Source organism: Rhineura floridana, chromosome 2 (genome assembly GCF_030035675.1).
Source record: "Rhineura floridana isolate rRhiFlo1 chromosome 2, rRhiFlo1.hap2, whole genome shotgun sequence".
Taxonomy (NCBI): domain Eukaryota; kingdom Metazoa; phylum Chordata; class Lepidosauria; order Squamata; family Rhineuridae; genus Rhineura; species Rhineura floridana.
In genome coordinates this window covers 3831046-3854511 of record NC_084481.1, presented here as the reverse complement: position 1 = coordinate 3854511, position 23466 = coordinate 3831046, and the positions used below count along the sequence as shown (strand labels likewise).

General features: G+C 41.9%; 1 protein-coding gene across 10 annotated transcripts in view; it reads right to left on the bottom strand.

Moving 5' to 3' along the window:
* Positions 1-743: 743 nt before the first annotated feature.
* COL6A3 (collagen type VI alpha 3 chain) overlaps positions 744-23466 on the bottom strand; it is a 151541-nt gene continuing 128818 nt past the window's right edge. For 7 of the 10 annotated variants that reach the window (XM_061607642.1, XM_061607643.1, XM_061607649.1 and 4 more), the window contains 5 exons: positions 19125-19295; positions 18958-19008; positions 9075-9161; positions 2965-3135; positions 744-1542 (listed from right to left, as the gene is read on the bottom strand). In XM_061607642.1, the coding sequence (XP_061463626.1) occupies positions 1502-1542; positions 2965-3135; positions 9075-9161; positions 18958-19008; positions 19125-19295 (521 nt within the window). In that variant the 3' untranslated portion in view covers positions 744-1501. The remainder of the gene's footprint in view (positions 1543-2964; positions 3136-9074; positions 9162-18957; positions 19009-19124; positions 19296-23466) is intronic. The other 3 variants (XM_061607644.1, XM_061607645.1, XM_061607646.1) reach the window with 3 other exon arrangements.

Below are 23466 nucleotides of genomic sequence, written 5' to 3'. Positions count from 1 at the left end.
TGTAGTGCGAGTCGTTTCCAACTCTTAGGGTGACGTCTTGCGACGTTTACTAGGCAGACCGTATATATGGGGTGGGATTACCAGTTCCATCCCCAGCCTTTCAAGAGAATCTTTGTCTTGCTTATTTGTTCAGGATCTTCCTCTTCTAGTTTAGGATTTTCAATACAGCAAGTAGCTTTCTCTGCTGCTAAAATAATCATGATTCTACTCTTCCACTGGTCAAAATTATCAGCAGATAGTTCAGGCATTCTCCTTGAAAATCCTCTATTGTCTTGCTGATACATGCTTCCTGGTCTGAGAAGAGCTTTTGTTATGCTAAAAACAACTCAAGGAAGTAACAGCAGCAAAAATAGTCTCTTTTAAAGTTGGTGCCTGATACAGAGCAAAGGGGGAAACAAAACACGCAAAAATACTTAAAATAAAACCCGAAAAAAGCTGGTTTATATTCTCATTCTGCTGCTTGTATTTTTACAACTCTGCTAAGAAATAGCACCAACCACTTCAGCCTGGACAACTTGTAAAATGCCTGCCAGGTTCTTGATAGTTTCTAGTTTTTGCAGTCCCAGGCAGAGAGTCAAAGTGGGAGCCTTAATTAACTCTCTGGTGAGCATTCATATGTGGATGCTGGGCTGTGTTCTATTTGGTAGGTAATACACAAGCCTAAGCGGCCTCTTTGCTTGCATCTTTGTAGTGCGATGCTTCTACTGAAGAAAAGAAGAAACAAACACTATAAAATCCCAAGATTCTCAAAACCACAATTAAACTTTATTTAAAAGTTCTTTTGTATAGATTTCCTAAAAACAAAATCACAACAAAAATAGAATTCCACCCCTGCCAAAAAAATATTTTTTTGTTTTAATAAAACACACAACATTAGAGGATTGCCAAAAACATTCTACACCATGTTTTTAAAATTCTTTAACTCAGTCGTTGGTCCCAGCAGTGCATCTGTACTAAGAAATTCGCATTTTTAATGGTTTGATCACATATGCCTAAAAGAGAATGAGTATAATCCAGCAAGAATAAAAACAGTGTGAAAAGTTGGACTGCTTGTGTTTCAGAACGGACTACTCCTTTCATACAAGGCTTTCCATCTAACGTTATGCTCAGTTATGGAAACGACAGAAGCAAGTACATAACAGTTGCAGTGATTTTTTTCCGCATTGTTTTCTGGTCTTTACCTTGCCCAAAACAGGCATGATGCCGGAATCCAAAGGAAACTGTCATTTGTTCAAACAAGTAAGATCCGTGGTAGGTAAATATTACATAATGTTGAAAATATAGAGTATACCCCAGACACATTTAGCATTCAGTTCACAAACAGTTTAGCACCATATTGATAAAGTCATGCAGCAAAACACTTTCTTGACGGTTTGCTTGGAACGTAAAGCAGAAATAACACAGTGCAAGGTAGTCTATACCCTTAGCTTCTACAAGGGGTATGTTGGCAATGGCTGACTCCTAGTTCTCTTAGAGGTATGTGTTGATGTTTTGCTGTGATTTAAGTTCCTATTGTTGTCACAACACCAGACTTGACGTGAGCTGGAAAAGCAACAACAATGAATTAGGGTTTTACATCATAAATACACAGTTTGGATGGTAAAATGAGAGCACATAAAACCTCTGTGGAAAGAAATTGTGGAATGGACTTTCATGGGAGTGCCTGTGGATATTTGATGCCCAACCGAAGAAATCATATATTGGTCTGATTTCCAAGACTGCTCTTTTAGGCCAGGCATAATCCCATGGTTGATTCTTTAGCCTAGGAGTGAGCAAAAGGAGATTGTGGTCTACTGGTGAATGGGCTGGTTGATAGGATCTTAGAGATTCTAATAAAAAAAAATGGACCACCGAAGAGTGAAGCCAGCCCACTGTAGTTGTACAGTGTATAGATTGCTAGGGATGGGAGTGGAATCCGCTGAACTCTAATTCAGAAGCAGACTCACTGGATTTGATCCAGTCAGATCATGATCCAGATTGGATTATGTCCACTTCCAAATCTACAGTTGGGCAAATTACTTTATGAGGCAATCTGAGGGTTGTACACTCTCTCTGTTCCTGTTTTTATTTTTAAAAAAACCTTTTCCAAGTAAACACTGGGGGCAGCGATGCCTTCCCCACAAAATTCCCCGAGAGCAATGGAATGCCAAATCCTGTCATTCTGAGAGGTAGTTGCTGTAGTTGTATTCAAAGTAGCAATGGCAAAGAGCCCTTGCATGTTAGCTATTCCAGGCTGTGGGCAGCCGGATGCTCTATTCTGAAAAGTTTGAAAGAAAATAACGTTTTTAGAGGAATGGAGTGAACATGCAATCCTTGGACTGCTTCAAAAGTGCGGCGGCTTTTTCTTTTTTACATGTGTGTTTCCAGGCAGATTTTAATGGATTTTCCACTAAAAATCTGCCCGGCGATGGGACAGGATGGACTCAGTCCCATCCCCATGTGGTATTGGTATGGACTGGACTTTAATCAATCTGTCCATCCCTATGTTAGTCCAATTAGGCACTTATAATGAAGTACAGGATAACAGTAACTATAACAATAATTATTTCATCCTCCCTCCTATTTGAATGATGCTCTATTGCAATTGTTTTTATATAGCTTTTCCTAGCGCTGTATCATCAGTTTTAGAATAAATCATGGAAAGCTGAACCAATTTATGCACATTTACAGAAACACTATCATCTGCAGGTTTTATTTTAGTTTCCTTTGCACAGGTTCAAATTTTCTTTCGACACTGCTTACAAACAATCCTAAGAAGAAATATTTTTACTCAATGTTTTTAATTTGTCAATGTCACTACGATGAGATCTGTCTGTGTAACTTAGCGTGGCACCAACATGTAAAGGTGAGAATTTAGCCAATTGTTTAACTGTTCTTCTAGTGCAACAATTTCATTGAACATCCCTATAAAATGCTTATTCTTTCAAATAAAGACATGCAGTAAAAGAATAGGTCGTCCCTTACCTGAAATGCAGACTTTTTCACAGTCTCTCTGTGTCTTAAATCTGTTTTGATTTCCACCACAGCCACCATACCAGAATCTACCACAACTATTTGTCTTTTGGTCAAAATACCATTGTAGGACAAATTCCCTGCAGGTGCCGTATTCTTTTTTCAAGTTACAGATATCTGTGGCTAGAAATCCATAGACAAATAAACAATGTAATGGTCAATGCAAAGATTTGCTCACTTCCTGTGAATTTCTTCTTTGAATTTCTTAGGTTTACAGATACTCAGTTGAACAAGAAGATAAACATCCCCTTCATTGATGAGCATGCTTAAGGGACAGTGGCAAACATAGGACGTTTCACTGATGTCTAACACATATGGGCATGCAGGATTAAAGGACAACAGAATCATGTTGACAACACAGAAATAAATCCACAGTCATCAAGAACCCCTATCTGCCACAGAAACAAGGAGTGGAGAAATCATGGGATTCCTGAAACACACCTAATTGAGTAACAGGGAAACATCCCTTCAGATCCTGCATCCCAACAGACTGATATAATTATACTGAATACATCTTATTATAAGGGAGTGAGGGGGAAAGGAATCTACACTACATCTGAAGTCCTTCTTTTCAGGCAGTGTTCCAAAGCACGTATGTACACATCAGACCTCCAAGTGAATGAGACAGGAAAGGGGTTGGGAATATACAGTATGATTCTGATGGCTAATGAGTGCCCACATAACTGAGCAGTGTTCAGTCACTATTCATAATTAAACTAAGATGCTACATTTGTTCCAGCACCAAATTAATGCCACCCTTAATAAGATGTACTGAGGCCCCATTTTTAACAGCCTTCTGTCTTCCCGATAATGTGTGAGGCATGCATGGTAGTGTAGCATCTGTAGGTAATGGGTCATTTTGCAGATGTGTATGCCAGCCATGAAAGGGAAACTTGTTTGCTTGGCTTGTTTTATGTTATTATCTGTATTATTTTAAATTGTTTGTAGATTTTTAAATGCCTTTTACGGTTTTAAGGTTGTGCATAGTTTAATTGTATTTTAATTGTACGTTTTTCTATATTTTTAACTACATGTAGTTTTATTTGTAAGCCGCCCTGAGTTCCAGTTTGGAAAAAGGGCGGGGTAAAAATAAAGTTTCAATTTCAATTTCAACAGAATTCAGTGTTATTAGTTCTGCTATCTCTTGAGCAGAATGTAAAAAATCTGTGTGGACATCACCCCCCTCAGTTACTATTCAGAGAGTGGGAAATTAATACGTATGTTTAATAGATTGCAGTGTACCATTTTGGAAGTTTCAGCCACAAATAGGAGAGCAGAGGGCCCTACTGTCCCAAGCCAGAAATCTGTGACTGCAAGTGTTCATTGGTCTCTTCGGCATATATTCATTTCATTACAGTGGAGGGAACTGATGCACACGTACTGAGGAAACTGTATAGATACCAGCTCCCTCCATTAAACAAATGGAAAGTCATTTAAGCAGTGGATCTCCTGCATGTATCAAGATTCCAGCACCTGGAATAGATCTCTGGATTGAGGCATCAGAGTAATTATTTAAACAAATAGGAAAAATCAAATCTTTTATGTAATACAAGCTTTTTTATGTGTCTACTAAACAGCTTTTAAAGTGTACAAGAATTTAAAGTGAACTACAAGAACGCCTATACATTTTTCCCTTTATTGAACTGAAATCTACAAAAAATAAGCCATAACCAGCCATTTCACAATATAAAATTTTCCAGCATTATAATTTCCACCACCTTTGGTCACAATTTCTAATGGAGCTGGGTTGAAGAAAAAGTGGTATTGAAAGTGTTTGTGTTGGTTGCTTCCAGTGCCATGGTCTGAAGGCACACAAGGCCAGCTCCCTGCTGAAGCTAAGCAGGGTCAGGTCTGGTCAGAGCCTGGATGCGAGACCGCCTGGGAACCATATGGAAGCCACCTTGGGTTTCTCTATCATGAAAAGAAAGGTGGGGTATAAATGAAATAAATAAATAATGTCAATAGAATGCCCCTGTAATAATGTCATGGTATAAAGCTGTGCTGGTATGTTAATTGACACGCATTTGCTGGTGCAGCAAGTATAAAAGCTACTAGTTTGGCAATCTATGACAAGACCTGTTTGATGCTGCCCAAAGTTGGTGCCACTAAAAGCCAATTCTGACTTAGGGATGGGCAAGAATTCCACAAGAATTCCGATTTAGCACTGGATTGGTCTGCATATTCCCAATCTTTGCGATCCTCTTTGCTCCAAACTTCAGCGGCTTTCCCCCAGCACTGGATTTTTCCCTTTGAATATATTATTCTTTTCCCTTGAATATATTGTTACAGCACTGCACAGCACAGCAGTACAGGTCTCTTCTCTCTCTGTCATGCCTCCTCCACTCCACTCCAATAATCCAAGCTCCAAGCAGGGCGGAAGCAAAGCACGCATAACAGATTAAAAGGCAAGACTACAGAATCCTAGTGTTGCCTTCTAATCTCTGTAGTCTTAACCTGTTAAACGATTAAAAGGCAAAGCTAGAGAGTCTCACCCACATTAAGGATTCTTTTAAGCTTCCTGAGGAGGAGGCTGGGGATGGGGGAGGCACTGAAAGCTGCTTTCCTCCTTTGCTTTCCAAAAGGAAACCGCTGGTCTCTGCTTGCTAACATGAAAATGATTGTGTAAAAGTGAAAGCCACTTTTTTTAATCAATATTAACACTGATTTTTTTGGGGGGGGAGAGCAGACAGATAAAAGCAACAGAGAGCAGACAAAGAACAAACACGGAATGCTTTCAAAGTGGCACTGGCCAGCGGACCCTATTCCTGCTCCTATTTGCTTCTGAAATTTGGAACAGTCCTCACATGAAAACTGTTATCACTTTCAGGTCTCATGTGGAATTCATTTATTTCAAAGTCTTACAATGTGAAAATGGTCTTCATGCCAATAACTTATCACAGTATAAAGAGGTTAGATGGTATTCTCTGTGTTGCAATATATCTTTAACTTGGGGATGATTTCAAACGCTTCCTCTCCATATAAAACTTGAGATAGGTCCTACATGATGTTTCTCTCATCTCAATTATGCACACTTAAGCTCTAAAGCCCAACCTAGATTTGATACCAGGTGAGCAAGAAGAACTTGACTGTGAGGAATTTCTCACTTCTGGCATCTCCTTTCAACTAGACCATCTTACCTGCACACCCACTGGGAGCACTGAAGGGATCCAAAGGTGAGTCAGGAGCTGCATTGCTTTGCTAACATTGCCAAGGTCCTACTTTAAATGAGACACTGACCATGGTATAATGCCAGACAGGTAAGTTCTGGCATCACATTTAAATAGGGCCTAAGAATAAATATTAGGCATCTTGGGTTTACTCTGAGTACTGTTGAGTACGGGAGGAAAAAGGTGAAATAGAACAGTTCCTAAATAGATAGCCAGCTCACAAGGCCAACATAGCCACAACTGCTGCCGACTTCAGTGAGGGACGGGGGCAACTTCATGAATCTCCCTCCTGTGAGGATTCCAACTGCCATCAAGTCAGCTGTCTGAAGGAAAAAGTGTATGGCAGGAACAGCCTTGCCCGGTTGCCTGGGACAGTGTCATCAACTACTCAGCTCCCAAATTTGATCTTGGGGGAGTTTTTGCAAGGAGGGTTTGTTCTCCTAGGAAACTGGAATCTACATAGACAGTTCCATATAACTGCATTATAAGAAATGGTATGTGAGCTTTCTTTTTTCTCCTAATCAATTAATTTTTCCTTGTAGGGCATGTCTTTTACATTGTAAACTTAAGAGCAAGAACTATTTTACTACCAATTTGTGTAAACCATGCTGGGAGCCTTTTGGCTGAAGACGAGAGCATATGCTTTAAATAAATAAAGAAGACATTACTACCGTCTGAGAATTCTGCCTTGGGATATACAAGGAACCAAGAATGGGGTGCATTTGTTTCTTATCCGCTACCCAGTAAGGCCTGGGATGGGGTTAAGTCAGATATTTTAAATGAAGCAATGTTTTCCACAGATTGGAAACATGCTTTTAGGCAGCAGACTCATCATGTGTTTATATGCTTTAAAAGAGTTTCACAGAAAAAAAAAATCATGATGTTAATAAATACTTTCCAGAGTTTGAATTGACCTTGAGAAGATATGCTGCTGATAGGAAAGTAGACAAAATGTACTTTAAATTCATTGTCATGCACAGCTACACATTTATGGCCTTCATAAGAACCTAAGAAGTGCCTGCTGGATCAGGCCAACGGCCCATCTAGCCCAGCTTCGTGTTCTCACAGTGGCCAACCAGGTGCCTATAGGAAGCTCAAGACTAAGTACACGATTCCGTTCCCTCTGGTGGTTTCCAGAAGCAGACTTCCTCTGACCATGGAGGCAGAGCACAGCTATTGTTCTGGCTAGCAGCCACTGATCATCCATGAATTTTTTAAAGCCATCTATGCTGGTGGCCATCACTGTGGGAGCAAATTCCAGTTTCGCTAGTAGAGGTGCTGTTTGAAAAAGTACTTTATTTTGTCTTCCCTGAATGTTCAGATTCATTGGATGTCCATTGTTCTAGTGTTATGAGAGAAGGAGACCAACTTTTCTATCACGTCGCCTCTTGCTCACCTTTTCTCTAAACTAAAAAGCCCCCAATACTACAACTTTTCCTCATAGGGGAGTTGACTCCACCCCCTTGATAATTTTGGCTTCCCTTTTCTGTGCCTTTCCTAACTCTATAATATCCTTTGTGATATTATGAAGTTATCAGAACTGTGCACAGTAGTCCACATGTGGCCACATCTTAGGTTTGGATAACAGCATTATGACACCGGGAACTTTATTTTATTTTCAATTCCTTTCCTAATGGTCCTTGGCATGGAATTTGCCTTTTTCACAGCTGTTCATACACTGGGTCAACATCTTCATCAACCTATCCACTACAACCCCAAGATCTCATTTCTTGTCAGTCACTGCCAGTTCAGACCCCGTGAGCTTATATGTGAAATTAATTTTCTTTTGCCCCAACATGCATCACTTTATACTTATTTTTACTGCATTTGCCATTTTACTGCCCATTCACTCAGTTACGAGAGGTCCTTTAAAGCTCTTCACAATCCCTTTTTGTTTTAACAACACTGAATAATTTGGTATCATCAGCAAACTTGGCCATCTCACGGCTGATGCCTAACTCTAGATCGTTAATATGTTAGACAGCACTGGTCCAAATATCAATTCTTGGGGGACTCCACTTTTTACATCGTTCCATTGGGAGAACTGTCCATTTGTTTCTACTCTCTGCTTCCTGCTACTTAAGCAGTTACTGATCCACAAGAGATCCTCTCCACTTATTCCATGACTGCTAATCTTACTCAGCAATCTTTGGTGAGATACCTTGCTTGAAAGCTTTCTGAAAGTCCAGCACGCTTTGTAAACTGGATTGCCTCTACCTATTTGCTTGTTGACACTCTCAAAGAACTCTAATAGGTTAGCGAGACAGGACTTATCCTTGCAGAAGCCATGCTGGTTCTGCTTTGGCAAGGCTTGTTCTATATATGTTTGGTTATTTCATCTTTAACAATACATTCCACCAGTTTTCCCAGTACAGATGCTAAGCTAACCGGCCTGTAATTTCCAGGATTCCCCCCCCCCGATTCCTTTTAAATATTGGTGGCACATTGGCCCCTTTCCAGTCCTCAAGTATGGAGGCTGAACTTAGGGATAAGTTATATATTTTTGTTAGAGGATCAGGAATTTCACATTTGAGTTCTTTGAAACTTCTTGGGTGGATGTCATCTGGACCTGATGATTTGTCAGTTTTTATTTTGTCCATTTGGTCCAGAACTTCATCTCTTGTCTCTCTATGAACATATGAAGGTGTCTCAGACCAGTGAACTGCCTAATCTCCACTTTGAGGTGGCTCTCCAGGCTCTCTCACATAGAAAGGTTTTCCAGCTCAGCTACCTGTGTTCCCCGAGGTATCAGGGATTGAACCTGCATGCAAAGCAGGTGCTCTACCCCAAGCTAATTTTCTCCTGTTGCCTTTTTGCCTTATTTGTTCCCCCTGTTTCTTTTCAGTGCATATACTTCCCTCGGTCCAGTTAACTTCTGGTTTCTTTTTCTCATACCTGCTCTTGCTATCTTTTTTGCTCTGCTTTCCAATTTCCTTCTGGGTAATTTCCTCCTGGGTAACTTCTTCTTGTGCACTTTCTGTCCTGTAAATGTTGAGACCAGTTATTTTACTGTGGGTTGTGTAGCCTAGCAGTGAGACTGAGCATACACAACTTGGAGTCCGGGTAGCGGTGGTAAATTTAACCCACCACTTTGTTTTGCTGTGTATTTTTGAATATGAACTGTGTGGATTCTGTGCCTCATTTTTCCTCACCACAATTAAAATAGCTCAAATGGCTTACACAAATAAAATCCTTACTGAAAGTCCAAGTACACTTTGTCAACTAGATTGCCTCTAGTTGCATCCCCAGCAACTAGCAGAGCAAATCAGTTGCCTTCATCATTTAAAGTCCATAATTCACTTAAAAATTCGCTATGATTTTTCTGGGGCTAGTTAAATGCTGCTTAAACCAACATTCTTGGTTCTATTGTTACACAACTATCTGTACTCAGACTGGGATAAATCTCAGTTAATATTCCATGCCTATCAAGTGATGGAACAGGAGGGATGGAGAGTTCCCAGTATTTCACCTTTTCAGTATCACTGCACATATCCACTCACGGATGGTACACCCATTTCCCAAGCAGAGAGGCTGGTCTGAATCCTGGTATGGAGAACTGAACTAACTTTATTTCCCACTCTCTGAATTAATAACCTTGAATATATCTTTGTCAACCAACCTACAAGAAAGGATTCTATGGTATTTTTAAAAAGGGTTGTGTGTGTTCAGCTCTTCTGAGAGACGGACAAACTTGGTTTAAGCCTATCAGTGTGTTTTACAGAGTTTCACAGAGCTCTTGACATCTCCCATATCATTTTTTAAAACTACACGCACAATAATGGTTCTAAGAGCAGCCAGTTAACTTGTAATTAAGAGTGCTGCTGTATACATTTCCATTAGTTTAAAATTAAAATTATCTCTGTTACTGCTCTCTCTGGCAACTTTTACAAATCATTTTGGCATCAAGTAAAGACTTGTTTGCCCAGGCATTGTCAGTATTTTAGGCTGCAATCCCATGGCCCCTGGGAGAATGTCTGACGTGCCCACAAACCAGGCAGAAGCTGGTCTAAATCTCTCACCCTCTGATCACACCCACCCCCTGCTTCCTGTACACAAGTGTTTCCAATTGGAAGGGAAAGAATACTGTTTTTATAAAAAGCCACAAATCAAAATGCAGTGTTCCCCCAGCTGTGCCACCTCTGGAAAAGACGGACCAACCACCTTCATTCCTGCCCCCACCACAATATTTGGATTGCAGCTCTAATGTGTTAAGTTGTTGGCGATGCAGTAGTCTCTTCTGTGATTTTAGCTGCTTTTACTGTATATGGCTAAGCATTTTGTTTTATGTGATTTGTTGCATTTTGTACTCCACCCTGGGATCCACTGAGATGAAGGGTGGGCTATATAAATATTCATAATATATAATAAAGGAAAATAAAGATGGCCCCGAGCCAACAATGTGGATTCAAAGAGCTATCCAAAACATTCAACAAGGCCTAAAGCTGTGGGCCAAAAATACATTTTGTAGTTAGTCCTTATCCCTCTTATAAGATGTTCCAAACTGCTGAAATCTAGATTTTAGTAACATAGATGAGACTCATTTCTTATTTCACAATGAGCTCTTAGCTACTAATGTTATAGATGCCTATGATGCAAATACCAAAGGAATATTTACTGAGAGTGGTCCATAAACTCAGAAACTAATCTGTGCTAGTGCGACAGGATGTTTTTAGCGGCCATGAGCAAGGGAAGATTTTTTCAGTTGGCTTTACCTACATATCCCGTGCCTCTCAGTATCTTTGGAAGGCCTTTCTTCTGCTACTGCCTCTTGCTACTATTGCTTTAGTTCAATAGCCAACAATTCAGTTCTTACTTCTACTTTCCTTGGAAATACACTACAGAGTACTGAAAAAATCAGAAAAACCCACTTGGGGAAATAAAAAATTAAGGTTCCAAAGCATATTTTGGGGTGTGTAATCCTGCACAAAACTTCTTTATCAAGATTCCAGGATTTCTATTATGTGATGTGAGTAATCCAGGTCACCTCTGCTTGTGGCTTTTGTGCCTTCCAACAGAAATGGAGGAGATGCAATGGACAGCCCTGACCTGAAGTGGAAATCTGAAGTCAATGGTCCAGGGTGGCATAGCCAGAGCTTGCTGGCTCAGCTTCAGCAGTCCTTCAGATGGAAAAAGAGAATGTTTTGCCCTTTGGCTGGTATCAAGTAAAGGCAGCTCATGTAGTCAGCCAGAGAGGAATGGGTCCTCTCTGTAGGAATAAAAAGGGGTGAGGTCCTGGCTGTCCAGCTCAATGCAGTGCTGTTTCACCAGCCACTACCTGCCCAGTATCACTGTGAGGAACTTACAGTTTTCAAATATTTAAAAGGATACCAAACTAAAGGAAGAGAATTGACCAATAAGCCATGAGTAAAAATGACAAGGTACTTGTTGGTTCATTTGCTGAATATAAAGGGCGTACAGCTATGAAACTGAGAAGGGCTATAAATCTATACACACCTGGGAGAAAGTCCCACTTAAATGAGGGGGACTTACTCTTGAGTAAACATGCATATAATTGGTAGGATAGGAGGGTTGTAGAGCCCCATTTGTTGGAGATTTTCAAGGAATTATGGGCAAGTACATCTTATGGATACTTGTGTATCTCACTTTTGTGCATGGGACAGTAGTCCACACCCAACGAAAGATTGTGTGACTCTCTGGGCTCGTTCAGAATGAGTGGCCTGCTTTTGCAGAGGGTGGGGGTGTCTTTGAGTCTAAATCATATTCTTCCCACCCCCTCCAGGGTTTCTAATAGTGCTCTCATCAGTTTTATTGCCTGGAAGGTTTTTCCCATTCAAAAAAGACCACTGGAACAGAAGGACATAACAAAAGCATTGCTTGTACAAAACAAAAAGACATACGTTAAGTGATTATGTTAGTTATACTGAAGACAATACAGTATAAGCAGTGAAAGTTGCCATCCTTACATGCTCAACAGAGAAAGGGACATTTTCTCATTGCAAGTGCTGGTTCTGCAACGTGTCCTGAGGGCAGTCTCAACATGTGGACAGCACCTCCTTCTAGCTGGGAGATAGGGACACCTTCTGACTCTACCAGGGGGAGGGATCCCTCAGCTTTCCAAACCTGAGCTGGAAAAGAAGATGCCTCTCACCTCCTATGGCATCACTCAGCATGGAAATTAAAACATTTCTTAACAACCATATGAACCAAGATCATAGCACAAAAATGACTGTGGATGCCTACAGAAGAAGAGACAGACAAGGTCTTCCACGTATGCCTAAGAGTGAGGTCAAAATGCTGTCAGTGTGAGGGGTGGGGTAACCTGCCCTCCCCTTTGGCCGAGTTTGAAGAATGAAAATTTCCAAAAAGAAAATTTCCCTTTCTCTCACTCAACGTCCAGAGGGCATTAAAGAACAGTACTACCCCCTTGGGTGGATTTCACAGAAACACCTGTGCCTTATGAAACTAGGGCATGTTGAAGAACAGCTTATAGAGCAGCCTTTCCCAACCAGTGTGCCTCCAGATGTTGTTGGATCACAACTCCCATCAGCCTCAGCCAGCATTGCCAATGGTCAGGAAGATGGGAGTTGTGGTCCAACAACATCTGGAGGCACACTGGTTGGGAAAGGCTGGCTTAGAGAGTAAGAGCCTGGCCATGAATTACGATCGTCAAGAGACTCTCCTCCGCATCCTATCAATATCTGAAATGCATTTGTCAGGGGATCTTCTCAGTGGATGTGCCCAGGTTTATCAACTCCTTCCTAGGGAGGCCTGTCTAGCACCATCTCTGATGGCTCTTTGTCAACAGACCAAGGCTTCTCCACCCCCTACGCCACCTCCAGCAGGGTTTAAGCTGATTAAATTGTTGGCTCTCTGTTCTGTTACACTACTGGTACTGGTTTTGATTTTTGATCATTTATCGATGCTTTCGAACGTTTTATTGTATTTTGTTATTTTAATCCTAGTAACTGCAACTGCAATGGGCATCAGACATGGAGCAGCCTGATTATTGACCGAGGCTTCCTTTAGATCTCATATAACCCCTGCTTTAAAACAGCTGGATTTGCTGCTGGTTCATTTATGGACCCTATTCAAGGTGCTCATGTTAGTGTGTAAAGCCCTAAAGGACTTGGGCCCCAAATATCTAAAAGACCACTTCCTTGTGGTGTTAGGATCAGCACAGGGGGCCTTCTCGGTAGTTCCGCCACCCTCATAAGAACATAAGAAGAGCCTGCTGGATCAGGCCAGTGGCCCATCTAGTCCAGCATCCTGTCCTCACAGTGGCCAACCAGGTGCCTGGGGGAAGCCCGCAAGCAGGACCCGAGTGCAAGAACACTCTCCCCTCCTGAGGCTTCCGGCAACTGGTTTTCAGAAGCATGCTGCCTCTGACTAGGGTGGCAGAGCACAGCCATCATGGCTAGTAGCCATTGATAGCCCTGTCCTCCATGACAGAGGTTCAGAGAGACTGTGTGGCCCAGGAGAGGGCATTATCTGTAGCAGCCCTAAGCTGTAGAATCCCCTCCCCACAGAGATGCATCTGGGACCAGCACTGTACAACTTTCATTGTACACTGAAGATACACCTCGTTACCTTGGCCTTTGACACTAGAGATGTATCTATAGTGGGGGAGGAATATTCTTATGGTTGTAATTTGTTTTAAACTGTTTTTAATGTTATATTTTAAATGGTTGTGACCCATTCCAGGACCTTAGGATTAATGGTGGGTAATAAAACACATTGTTGTTGTTGGTATCATCATCAACAGCAACAACAAGGGAAGGTGGGATACAAGATACAATACATAGATGTTGTGCCAAAATGAGGCATGTGTCAAGGCTCAGAGATTTACCTTATCATAACTAGTGAATCATTGATACCCAGCAAGTTGTAGCTCTAGAATTCTCTTCCATGGAAGACCTTTCCTATATTGTTGCAGAGGCTGTTGCCCCATTACTGAATGGGCCTATAGCCCTTGAGGGTGAACCTTTTACCAAAGCCTTGTACTCTGTGCTGATTTGTTCCCAAAAGCTAAGGGTGGGCAGAAGGTGGGTTGGGATCTACAGGTAGATCTCTGGGCTATTCACAGTAAATCAGCAAGAGTTTCTGATTCCCAACTGTTTAACAGCAGCAGCAACTAAAAAGCTTCCCCCTTCCTCTAAACTGTGTTGTTGAAAAAGAATACCGGGATTGGGGGGACTAACCATGGATTTTTGTGTGAAAGGACTTGTGAGTTTGGTTCTAGGGCTCATCACAAACTCCTATGCTGAGCATACACTAGAAGTTATTCTGTACCTTAATTCTTCATGCATGCCTGCTTGGCTGAGTTACTATTTTGCACCCGGCTCTGATTGGTGGACCTCAGAGTTCCAGGGGGCAAAAAAAGCAAAGGAGATCCTGCAGGCCTGAAATCTGCCGATCCTTGTGCGCCCTCAGCCACTTAGCAAAGGTAATGTTTGCTCTTTTAACCCCAGAAAAGGTATTAAGGTTTAGCAGCCTCTTTAGCATCTTAATTTGTGCTAATCGTTCTCACCCTCATTAGCAAGATTAAGAAAAAAAATTAGAAAAGCTCTAATTCCTGAAATCTATGAAAGGAGAATTTATCTTGCGCATAAGCAAGGGGTCCAGTTTTAGGACCACTTTGTCCAGTGAAACATTAATAGAATCTGGTCAGCAGACAACTCCCAGCTACAAAACCTCTCAGACTGAGCTAAATTACTAGCAGGAACACAGAGTTAAGCCTGATTTCCTTGAGGGAAACAGGGAGCTCATGAGGGTAGTCAGGAGGAGACCATCCACTTCCACATGGGAAAGCCGTTTATAAGGGAGCAAGTATTTGATTATTACATCTTTCTATAACCTCTGTATAAGAGGTTACAAAGGGATTACCTCAACAACTCAGAATCCTATTTAATGTAGAGACTAGTCTCTGCAAGGTGCTAGACCCCTCAACATCCTCAGCCCAGTCTTCATACTGTTAACGGAAGCCCATCCAGTTGCAGGTGGAACAACTGACCCTGAAACAGGGGGCCTGTCTTCAGGATGAAGCCCAGTGACTCTAATTGTTATATGCAGAAGTTTGGAAACCATGGCCGCCTTGGACACTGGGACACCAGGATGACTGCCGCCGACTGTTCCCTGATTAAGATACGCCACACCACTTGGCAGCCTGCAGTGAACGCAAACAGAATTCAAGTTGTCTTTGAACTTTGCTATGAAGTTCTTCAATTCATGTAGATTTAGCTTCCAGTTTGATTGACTGATTGTGCAACAACTCTGTCAATGGGAATTCTGAGATTTTGGATGTGCACTACGAACTGCAGGTAAACAGATCACTAGCCTTTCAATGAACAGGTCTGTATTTTGTCTTCCCTTGCTTATTCAGATAGACTATGGTCCATGTTTTCCTTGTGAATCAGTATGCAAGGCGAGTCATAGAATCATAGAACAGTAGAGTTGGAAGGGGCCTATAAGGCCATCAAGTCCAACCCCCTGCACAATGCAGGAATCCAAATCAAAGCATTCCCGACAGATGGCTGTCCAGCTGCCTCTTGAATGCCTCCAGTGTCGGAGAGCCCACTACCTCTCTAGGTATTTGGTTCCATTGTCATATGGCTCTAACAGTTAGGAAGTTTTTCCTGATGTCCAGTCGAAATCTGGCTTCCTGCAACTTGAGCCCATTATTCCATGTCCTGCACTCTGGGACGATCAAGAAGAGATCCTGGCCCTCCTCTATGTGACAACCTTTAATGTACTTGAAGAGTGCTATCATATCTCCCCTCAGTCTTCTCTTCTCCAGGCTAAACATGCCCAGTTCTTTCAGTCTCTCCTCATAGGGCTTGGTTTCCAGTCCTCTGATCCTCCTTGTTGCCCTCCTCTGAACCTGTTCCAGTTTGTCTGCATCCTTCTTGAAGTGCGGAGACCAGAACTTGACACAGTATTCAAGATGAGGCCTAACCAGTGCTGAATAGAGGGAAACTAATACTTCATGTGATTTGGAAACTATACTTCTGTTAATGCAGCCTAATATAGCATTTGCCTTTTTTGCAGCCACATCACTCTGTTGGCTGATATTCAGCTTGTGATCAATGACAGTTTCAAGATCCTTCTCACATGTCATATTGCTGAGCCAAGTATCCCCCATCTTATAACTGTGCATTTGGTTTCTTTTTCCTTTGCATTTATCCCTGTTGAATTTCATTCTGTTGTTTTCAGCCCAATGCTCCAGCCTATCAAGGTCCCTTTGAATTTTGTTTCTGTATTCCCCGGTATTAGATATGCCCCCCAATTTTGTATCATCTGCAAATTTGATAAGCATGTTGTGTACCTCCTCATCCAAGTTGTTAATAAAAATGTGGAAGAGCACTGGGCCCAGGACCGAGCCCTATGGTACCCCACTCGTTACTTCCGCCCAGTTTGAGAAGGAACCTTGATAAGCATTCTTTGAGTACGATTCTGGAGCCAACTGTGGATCCACCCGATAGTTGTTCCATCCAGCCCACATTTAGCTAGCTTGCTAATCAGAATATCATGGGGCACTTTGTCAAAAGTTTTGCTGAAGTTGAGGTATATTATGTCCACAGCATTCGCACAGTCTACAAGGGAGGTTACCCAATCAAAAAATGAGATGATTAGTTTGGCAGGATTTGTTCTTCATAAATCCATGTTGGCTCCTAGTAATCGCTGCATTACTATAGTCAGTCGACTGCTGTTGTTGCAGATCTGAGCTTCTTTCTGGAAACATGTTTACTCAGGTGTCTGGGCCTGGAGGTGTGCTCCCAATCCACAGCAGCTGGCATATGTCATAATTATTGTCTAGTGGTGTTTCTAGAGTGGCATGCCCTTGGGGGTCCACCAAATTAGGGAGGATTTCACTTTAATCAGAAGGAATTAGTCTGTGATCTATTGTTGGAACCCCAATAAGAATTTCAAAAGTGGCTTGCATGAAATGTCAGTCAGAATAGTGGTTTCTGACATGCCTGCTTTGCAATTGTGGTAGGTCCAAGATGCAAGAGGTCTCACCCTCCATTCTTCTAATAAAAGTCCTCTGATCCTGTACAGTGTCTTAGGTGATAAGTGTCTTATTTTCAGTCAAGGAACAAATTATTTTCCAGAATGAACAGAAAAGCATGTATTTCCAAACATTTCATGTTTGCTGTCGAGGTATGCCTTGGATCTACAGACAAGTCATTAGAATCTTTGTAAACTCTTTGGGAGCAGACATCAAGCCAAAGGGCAGTATCCTATACTGTATACCACCGTACATGAATCTGAGGCATGCAATCCAGTGCACCCTTATGTCCCCATTTTTTTTTTGGCACTGTAAAATAGATGAAGCAGACTCCTCAGCTCTCCCATCGTGTTTGGGGTAGGCTCCCTACTGTCCAAGAGGAGGATAGGTGCTGGATAGCTGTCAAAAATCTCTAATGCATTTCCAAATGCCTTGATCTGCTGGGGACACAATGACCCTTGCTCAGGGCACCTGGGTCAATATGACAGCATATTACTGAGAAGCAGGGATCTCACTAACAAGTTCCAGTTGCCTGCAATAGTGAAGACGTCTTGTGGACGGAGGCATTTTGATGACATGCTTACTCCCTCTTTCCTTTCCCTAGAGGTTGAGAGTTGACTGGTGGCTGAAGAAGCTGTAGATCCTTTTGCTACTGACTTGAAAGTGCTCCTCCAGTTGTTGAAACCTTTGTATGTTTACAGCGTGGTTGTAAGACAGCATCTCCCAACCTGGTGCCCTCCAGATGCTGTTGGGCTTCAATTCCCAGCTCTCAGCCAGCATGGACAATGGCCAGAATGGGAGTTGTACAACATCTGGAGGGTCAAAGGTTCGGTAAGATTGGTGCAGGCTCTGAGGCCCAAAGAGGCTGGAAACTTTGTAGCCTTCTCCTATTTTGTTTTTATTTTTCATCCCTCTGAGAACTGTATGCAGGGTTGGGGGCAAAGATCTTGAAGTTGAAGGAGGAAAGTGACTGGAACCTAGGTCCACAGTCCAGATAGAAAGCCGAAGTTCTGATGTGCCAACATACCTCAGGTGCTAAGCTCAGTCTACTACTGCACCACATGCACAGAAGGGGTGGCTAGCAGAGATATGGCAAGAGACTTTCTCAGTTCATCCCGGGACAGAGAGCCAGTGTGGTGTAGTTAGAGTACTGGACTAGGATCAGGGAGACACAGATTCAAATTCCCACTTATCCATGAAGTTCACTGAATTACCTTAGCCCAGTCAATACCTCTCAGCCTATCCTATCTAATAGGGTTGTTGTGAGGGTACTGATGCCACAAATCTGCTTGGTTAACCTTGATGTGGGAGGGAAGGTTTTGGGGTCCACAACGTAACATGAAAATTCCTATCCCAGCTTTGCTATAGAATAGGAAGAGTCCCTTTAAATAGAGAAGAAAAATAAACCTAGTGGCCGTAACAACGGAGCTTGATGGGAGTTTTTACAGACCCTGCTTGCTTCACTAGAGACAGGGCTGGCTTGTGAAGCCCCTCCCCCGGTGGAGTCAACCCTGGCCCTACCTTCCAACCATGAGGAGGCACTATCCCAGTTACGGAGACTGCCCTCTGGCTATAACGGAGAATAAACCATAATGCGACACCATTTTGTAATATATTTACACCAACACTGCTTTTCTAGGTGTGACAGGATGCATGCAAATAAGAGATGGTAAAGTATGGGGACGCTTATAGCAAGGCAGGAAAGCAGCAAGGCGGCACGTCTGGCCAGAGGCCATGGCAAAGCACCTAACAGACACATCCAGCATAATGACACATGACGAAATGCATAATCCTCTCCATTACTGATTTTACCTGATAAGAGACTTTTCTCAAGGACAGGCAGCTGCATGACTCTTTCATCTGCTGTAGAGAAAAAGTGTGTGGAATTTGTTTTTAAACTTTTATCCCCTTCTGCTCTGAAACTTTGCTTGACAATATTTGAAAGTGCAAAATGGGATAACCCTATGTTGGGTACTTACATGGCTTCAAGCATCTGCTAATGCAGTCAGCTTCTGTCTCAAATCTATTGGCGTTACCGCCACACCCACCATACCAAACCTGGGTGCAGATCTTGTTTTTGTAGTCAAAGAACCATTTAACCTGATACTCCTTGCACTGCGTGCCCATGTCAAGGTCCAGCAAGCAAGGATCTGTCAAATTTGAATTTCAAAATGTGCAAATGTTAAATGATTCTGAAAAGGTTAAAAGCTGCAAAAAGGCACAGGAAGCAAAAAAATAAAAGCAGCGGCAGCAGTTCTCAACAGCACAAATGAAACGGAGCTTGATCTGAACTACCATCAGTCTTCTGATATTTTCCGTTACGAAAAAAAACCTGGGAAATAATAATCGTTCACCCCTTCCTAGTAAAATCATAAACATGCCAAGCAGCCAATGCATGCATCAATATTTATTCTGTATTATCATTATAGTTACTATATTTTGCACATATTTGCTGTAAAGGTAATAGTCTTGTACATGCCTCTGTAAGTTATTAGCCAAATCCAGTGCAGTGTAGCAGTCAGAGGCATAAAAAGCATAGTGGGGAAAATGCAAGAATGGTGTAGTTGTCAAGTTTCACAACCCAAGTGACATTTATGGGTTGTTCCCCAAATTACAAAGACAACCTTCTTACTAGTTTGACACCCATGAGCAACCCACGCCCACCCTGAAGGGAGTGGCAATAATCCAAATATTATTTCCCCCATCTGGAAAGGAGTGTGCTTCAGCCCATAAGTGAGGAACTTTGCTTCGCATTCAGCCTTTAGTTTGCTTCCCAGTTCCCACCCAGCTGATATTTACTTGCTGGGCTTCTCATTCCAGAGGCAGTATTGACATAGATAATGAGCTATGCAGGTTACCTGAAGACAAACTCATCACCTTGAGGGAGCTGGTGTGCATGGAGCTTGCAAGTCTAAGGCACAGAAGTTGACTCTTAAGCAACTTCAGGAGCTAGCAGGCACATAGATTTCGCCTGTCAGACAGTGGCCTCCGAGCATGCACGGCATCATCCCAACAGACCAATTGAAGATAGATTTACACACGAGGGAATTTATTTCACTTTGTAACTATGCTCCTTTTGAGGCAGGAGTCTTGTTGAATCAGAGCCTGAAGTGCATTTGCTTGGGACAGCTGCAGTTGCCAGATCCTCCTTGGCAGTGAAAAGCAACGAACAGTGACTGCAAAGGGGCTTTGAGCTAGGCTAGCATTGCTTGAACAAGGGCACTCATTAGCACTCAGGAAAAAAGGTGAAATAGGGCGTTTAAAATAGATTATGAAGCAGCTATTTCAATTAACTCGGCCATAGTTTTCTCAATGGACCTTTAGTCCCTCTATTGTGGGTTGTGGCAAAAAATTGCCTCCTGTGTTAAATTTGAGATTGTAAGCTTCTTAGGGGAGGGGACCTATCCCCTTGTTTGTTACAAACTGCCATGCAGTCAATTTGAGCACATGCCCCACACCTTTACATGAACATGCGTGATTACTGGTGTTTATGCTCTTTCACTGGTCAACTCATTTTAACTCCAACATATATATACACCATATTGATTTCATCCACACAGCCATACTCCCATGTTGCTCTCATGTCTAGGTTCACGCAATACAATTTCTGTATGTGCTTTCCCTTTACTTCAAGCTCAGAAGTTAGCATTCAGCCTGTACAGGAGGGGCCCGCTTTACGGCGTTCCGCTTTACGGCATTCCGCTGATGCAGCGGCTTTCAATCAGTGGAAATTCCCCGTTTTAAAGCTGATTTTGCTGTTTTGAGACGTTTTGGCGTCATTTTCGCGCGACGCGGCCCATTATGGTCTATAGGGCCCCGCTTTATGGCGGGGGCCTGGTTCCTAACCCACCGTATTAGCGGGGCCCTCCTGTATAAAGGAGTCACACCCAGATCCTGTACCAAGACTGAAGTTCACCCATATTTTGCCATATCCATACTGGTGATCAGCTATCAGGAGCTTCTTAGCAGCACAGTAAATACCACTGTTTTAATATGTAAAAAATAAATAAATTGCACAACTACTTTAATGGACATGCAAACTATATATACTGTCTACCCACACTGTGGCATGCATCCAAGGTTGTGTCATGTAGCCTGCAGGACATTTTTGTATGTGACAATAAAGCCAGCACTGTTAGCCCCTCTCATACTACTGGGACCTGTGGTGAATGGTATTAAGGAAAGAAAAGCTCCACTATTAAATCAAATTTACATTCCAGGCAATGCAGACTTGATATTTGCATTAGAAATGTAAACACTGAAATTTTTTAAAGCTTCACATGTGAAAGCAGCCTTCGAAGCTTGAAGCTTGTAAGTTTATGTAATAATTCTTGATATTTTCCCATTTTATCCCTTATTAAACGCCCTGTGAAGTGTTATTGTGGCTCCTAGATATATATATTATGCATCCTGTGGCTCTCTTACAAAAACAACAAAAACAGTTCACGAGATGTTAAACACCTAGACAAGGACAAGTGCCTTTCAAGAACCAGTTCACTGCTATGCTAAGTGCTGTGCTATACAAGGTGGAAATTGGTGAGAAGAAAGTAGCAAATGCAGTTATACACAAAAACTGAAGATAGGAATGACACAAATGAGGCAAATGAACAGAGATGAGAAACACTGAAGAAATCATCATACTCTGGAGTGCTCTCCTTAAAAAACAAAACAAGCAACATGACCCAAACAGAGACCTACAACCTCAACTCCACCAAAACACAACCAGGAAAACAGCTTTTAGTTATTGGTCTGGTTCTCTCAGTAGCTCAGACGTCTTTTTTGTTTTAACATAGGGCACAAGATATTCAAAACAAATCAGCCTGTTTGAAGATGGTTATATATAGCTTTCAAAGCCTTCACGTGTCAATGTGAATGAGAGGAGAAGCTACTGGGGGGGGGGATTACAGATGTTCATATAAGTTATATCCCTTCATAGCAGCTTGCAGCCTTCAGAAAGTTTGACACCAGCCCTCAGTTTTGAAACCAAGAAATGGGGCACTCATGCAAGTCAGCTTAGGCCAGAACTGCTTAATATGCAACGGAAAAAATTGATGTAAATTAGCCAGCTGAAACAATGAATTATATGGCTTTGCAATTTGAAACAATTATGTGGCTCATGTGATGTCTACAATAAAAATGGCCAATAAATATTGGAAGTTTCACACAACTAGCTGTCAACATGAGTCAAACATCATGTTTTAAAAAACAAACAGGTTTGCCATCAATTATCTGTCTTGCTTTTCGTGAAACAAATCTTCTGGGCAGGCAAATGAGATTAGCATTGCAGCCTAACGTATAAAAGATGGCAAAGATTCTAACAGATGTTCAGTCTGATAATTATGTAATAATTGCATTGTGATTATTAAAGCGAAAACAAAAACAGCATTAATGCAACAATCATACATTCATAAAAATGTTAATTATCCACCTATTGTTAATCACTCAGTGTAACCCAAGTAATTGCTCATTAATGGTTCATGATAAGCCATTAATGCCTTGGAACGAGAGACAAGGCAAACAGACAAGCACGAGGACTTAACAATGTGACACAAACTTACGTAACTGAACATTCTTCAATGAGCCACAGGAAAATATGTATTTTTGTCATCCCTTGGAAACATTTTACTGTTGGCCCTAAGATGGTCATAGTTATGGGAGGCTTAGCCATTGCCTGCTCAAGGAACAGAAGCCATTACCAGAACGAACAGGACACCCCGGTCTTTTTTAAAAAGAGAGGGAGGTACTCTTGTTGAAGAAGAGTCAATTATCTGTAGCAACTGAGTGTCCTCTCTTCTTGGCATATGTCCACGGGAAAGCCAGTATTGCAAGCCTCTCTCACTGCTTGAAATGGCGGCTGATGGGATGGAATCCGCTCCTTTCAAAAATTTCTTTCAAATTCCACAGTAGTAAGGGAAAAATACACACTTCACCTCATTAGTAAGAGTGAATTGCCGAATAATGTGATTTGAAAAGCACAATCAATGTGGAGCTCATCAAATTTTCCTTCTTTTCACTTCATGACCTAGCAAACCTGATTTTTTATTTTTCTTCACTTTGAGGCTTGCTGACTACTCAGTTAATTAACGTAGATTGCCAGGAACCCTCTATAACAAGTATGTGGGTAACTGAGAGGCTATTAATGTGCACCATTGTTCAATATCCATAGAAGAACTAAAGCCAGGATTTTGTGTAGTCTGGGATCTGGGGATTCATTATCTTGATGCACAGTAGCCTTTCTAAGGCTGCAATCCTAAACATGTCTACTCAGACACAAGTCCCACTGAATTCAACAGGCCTGAATAGACATGACTGGGATTGCAC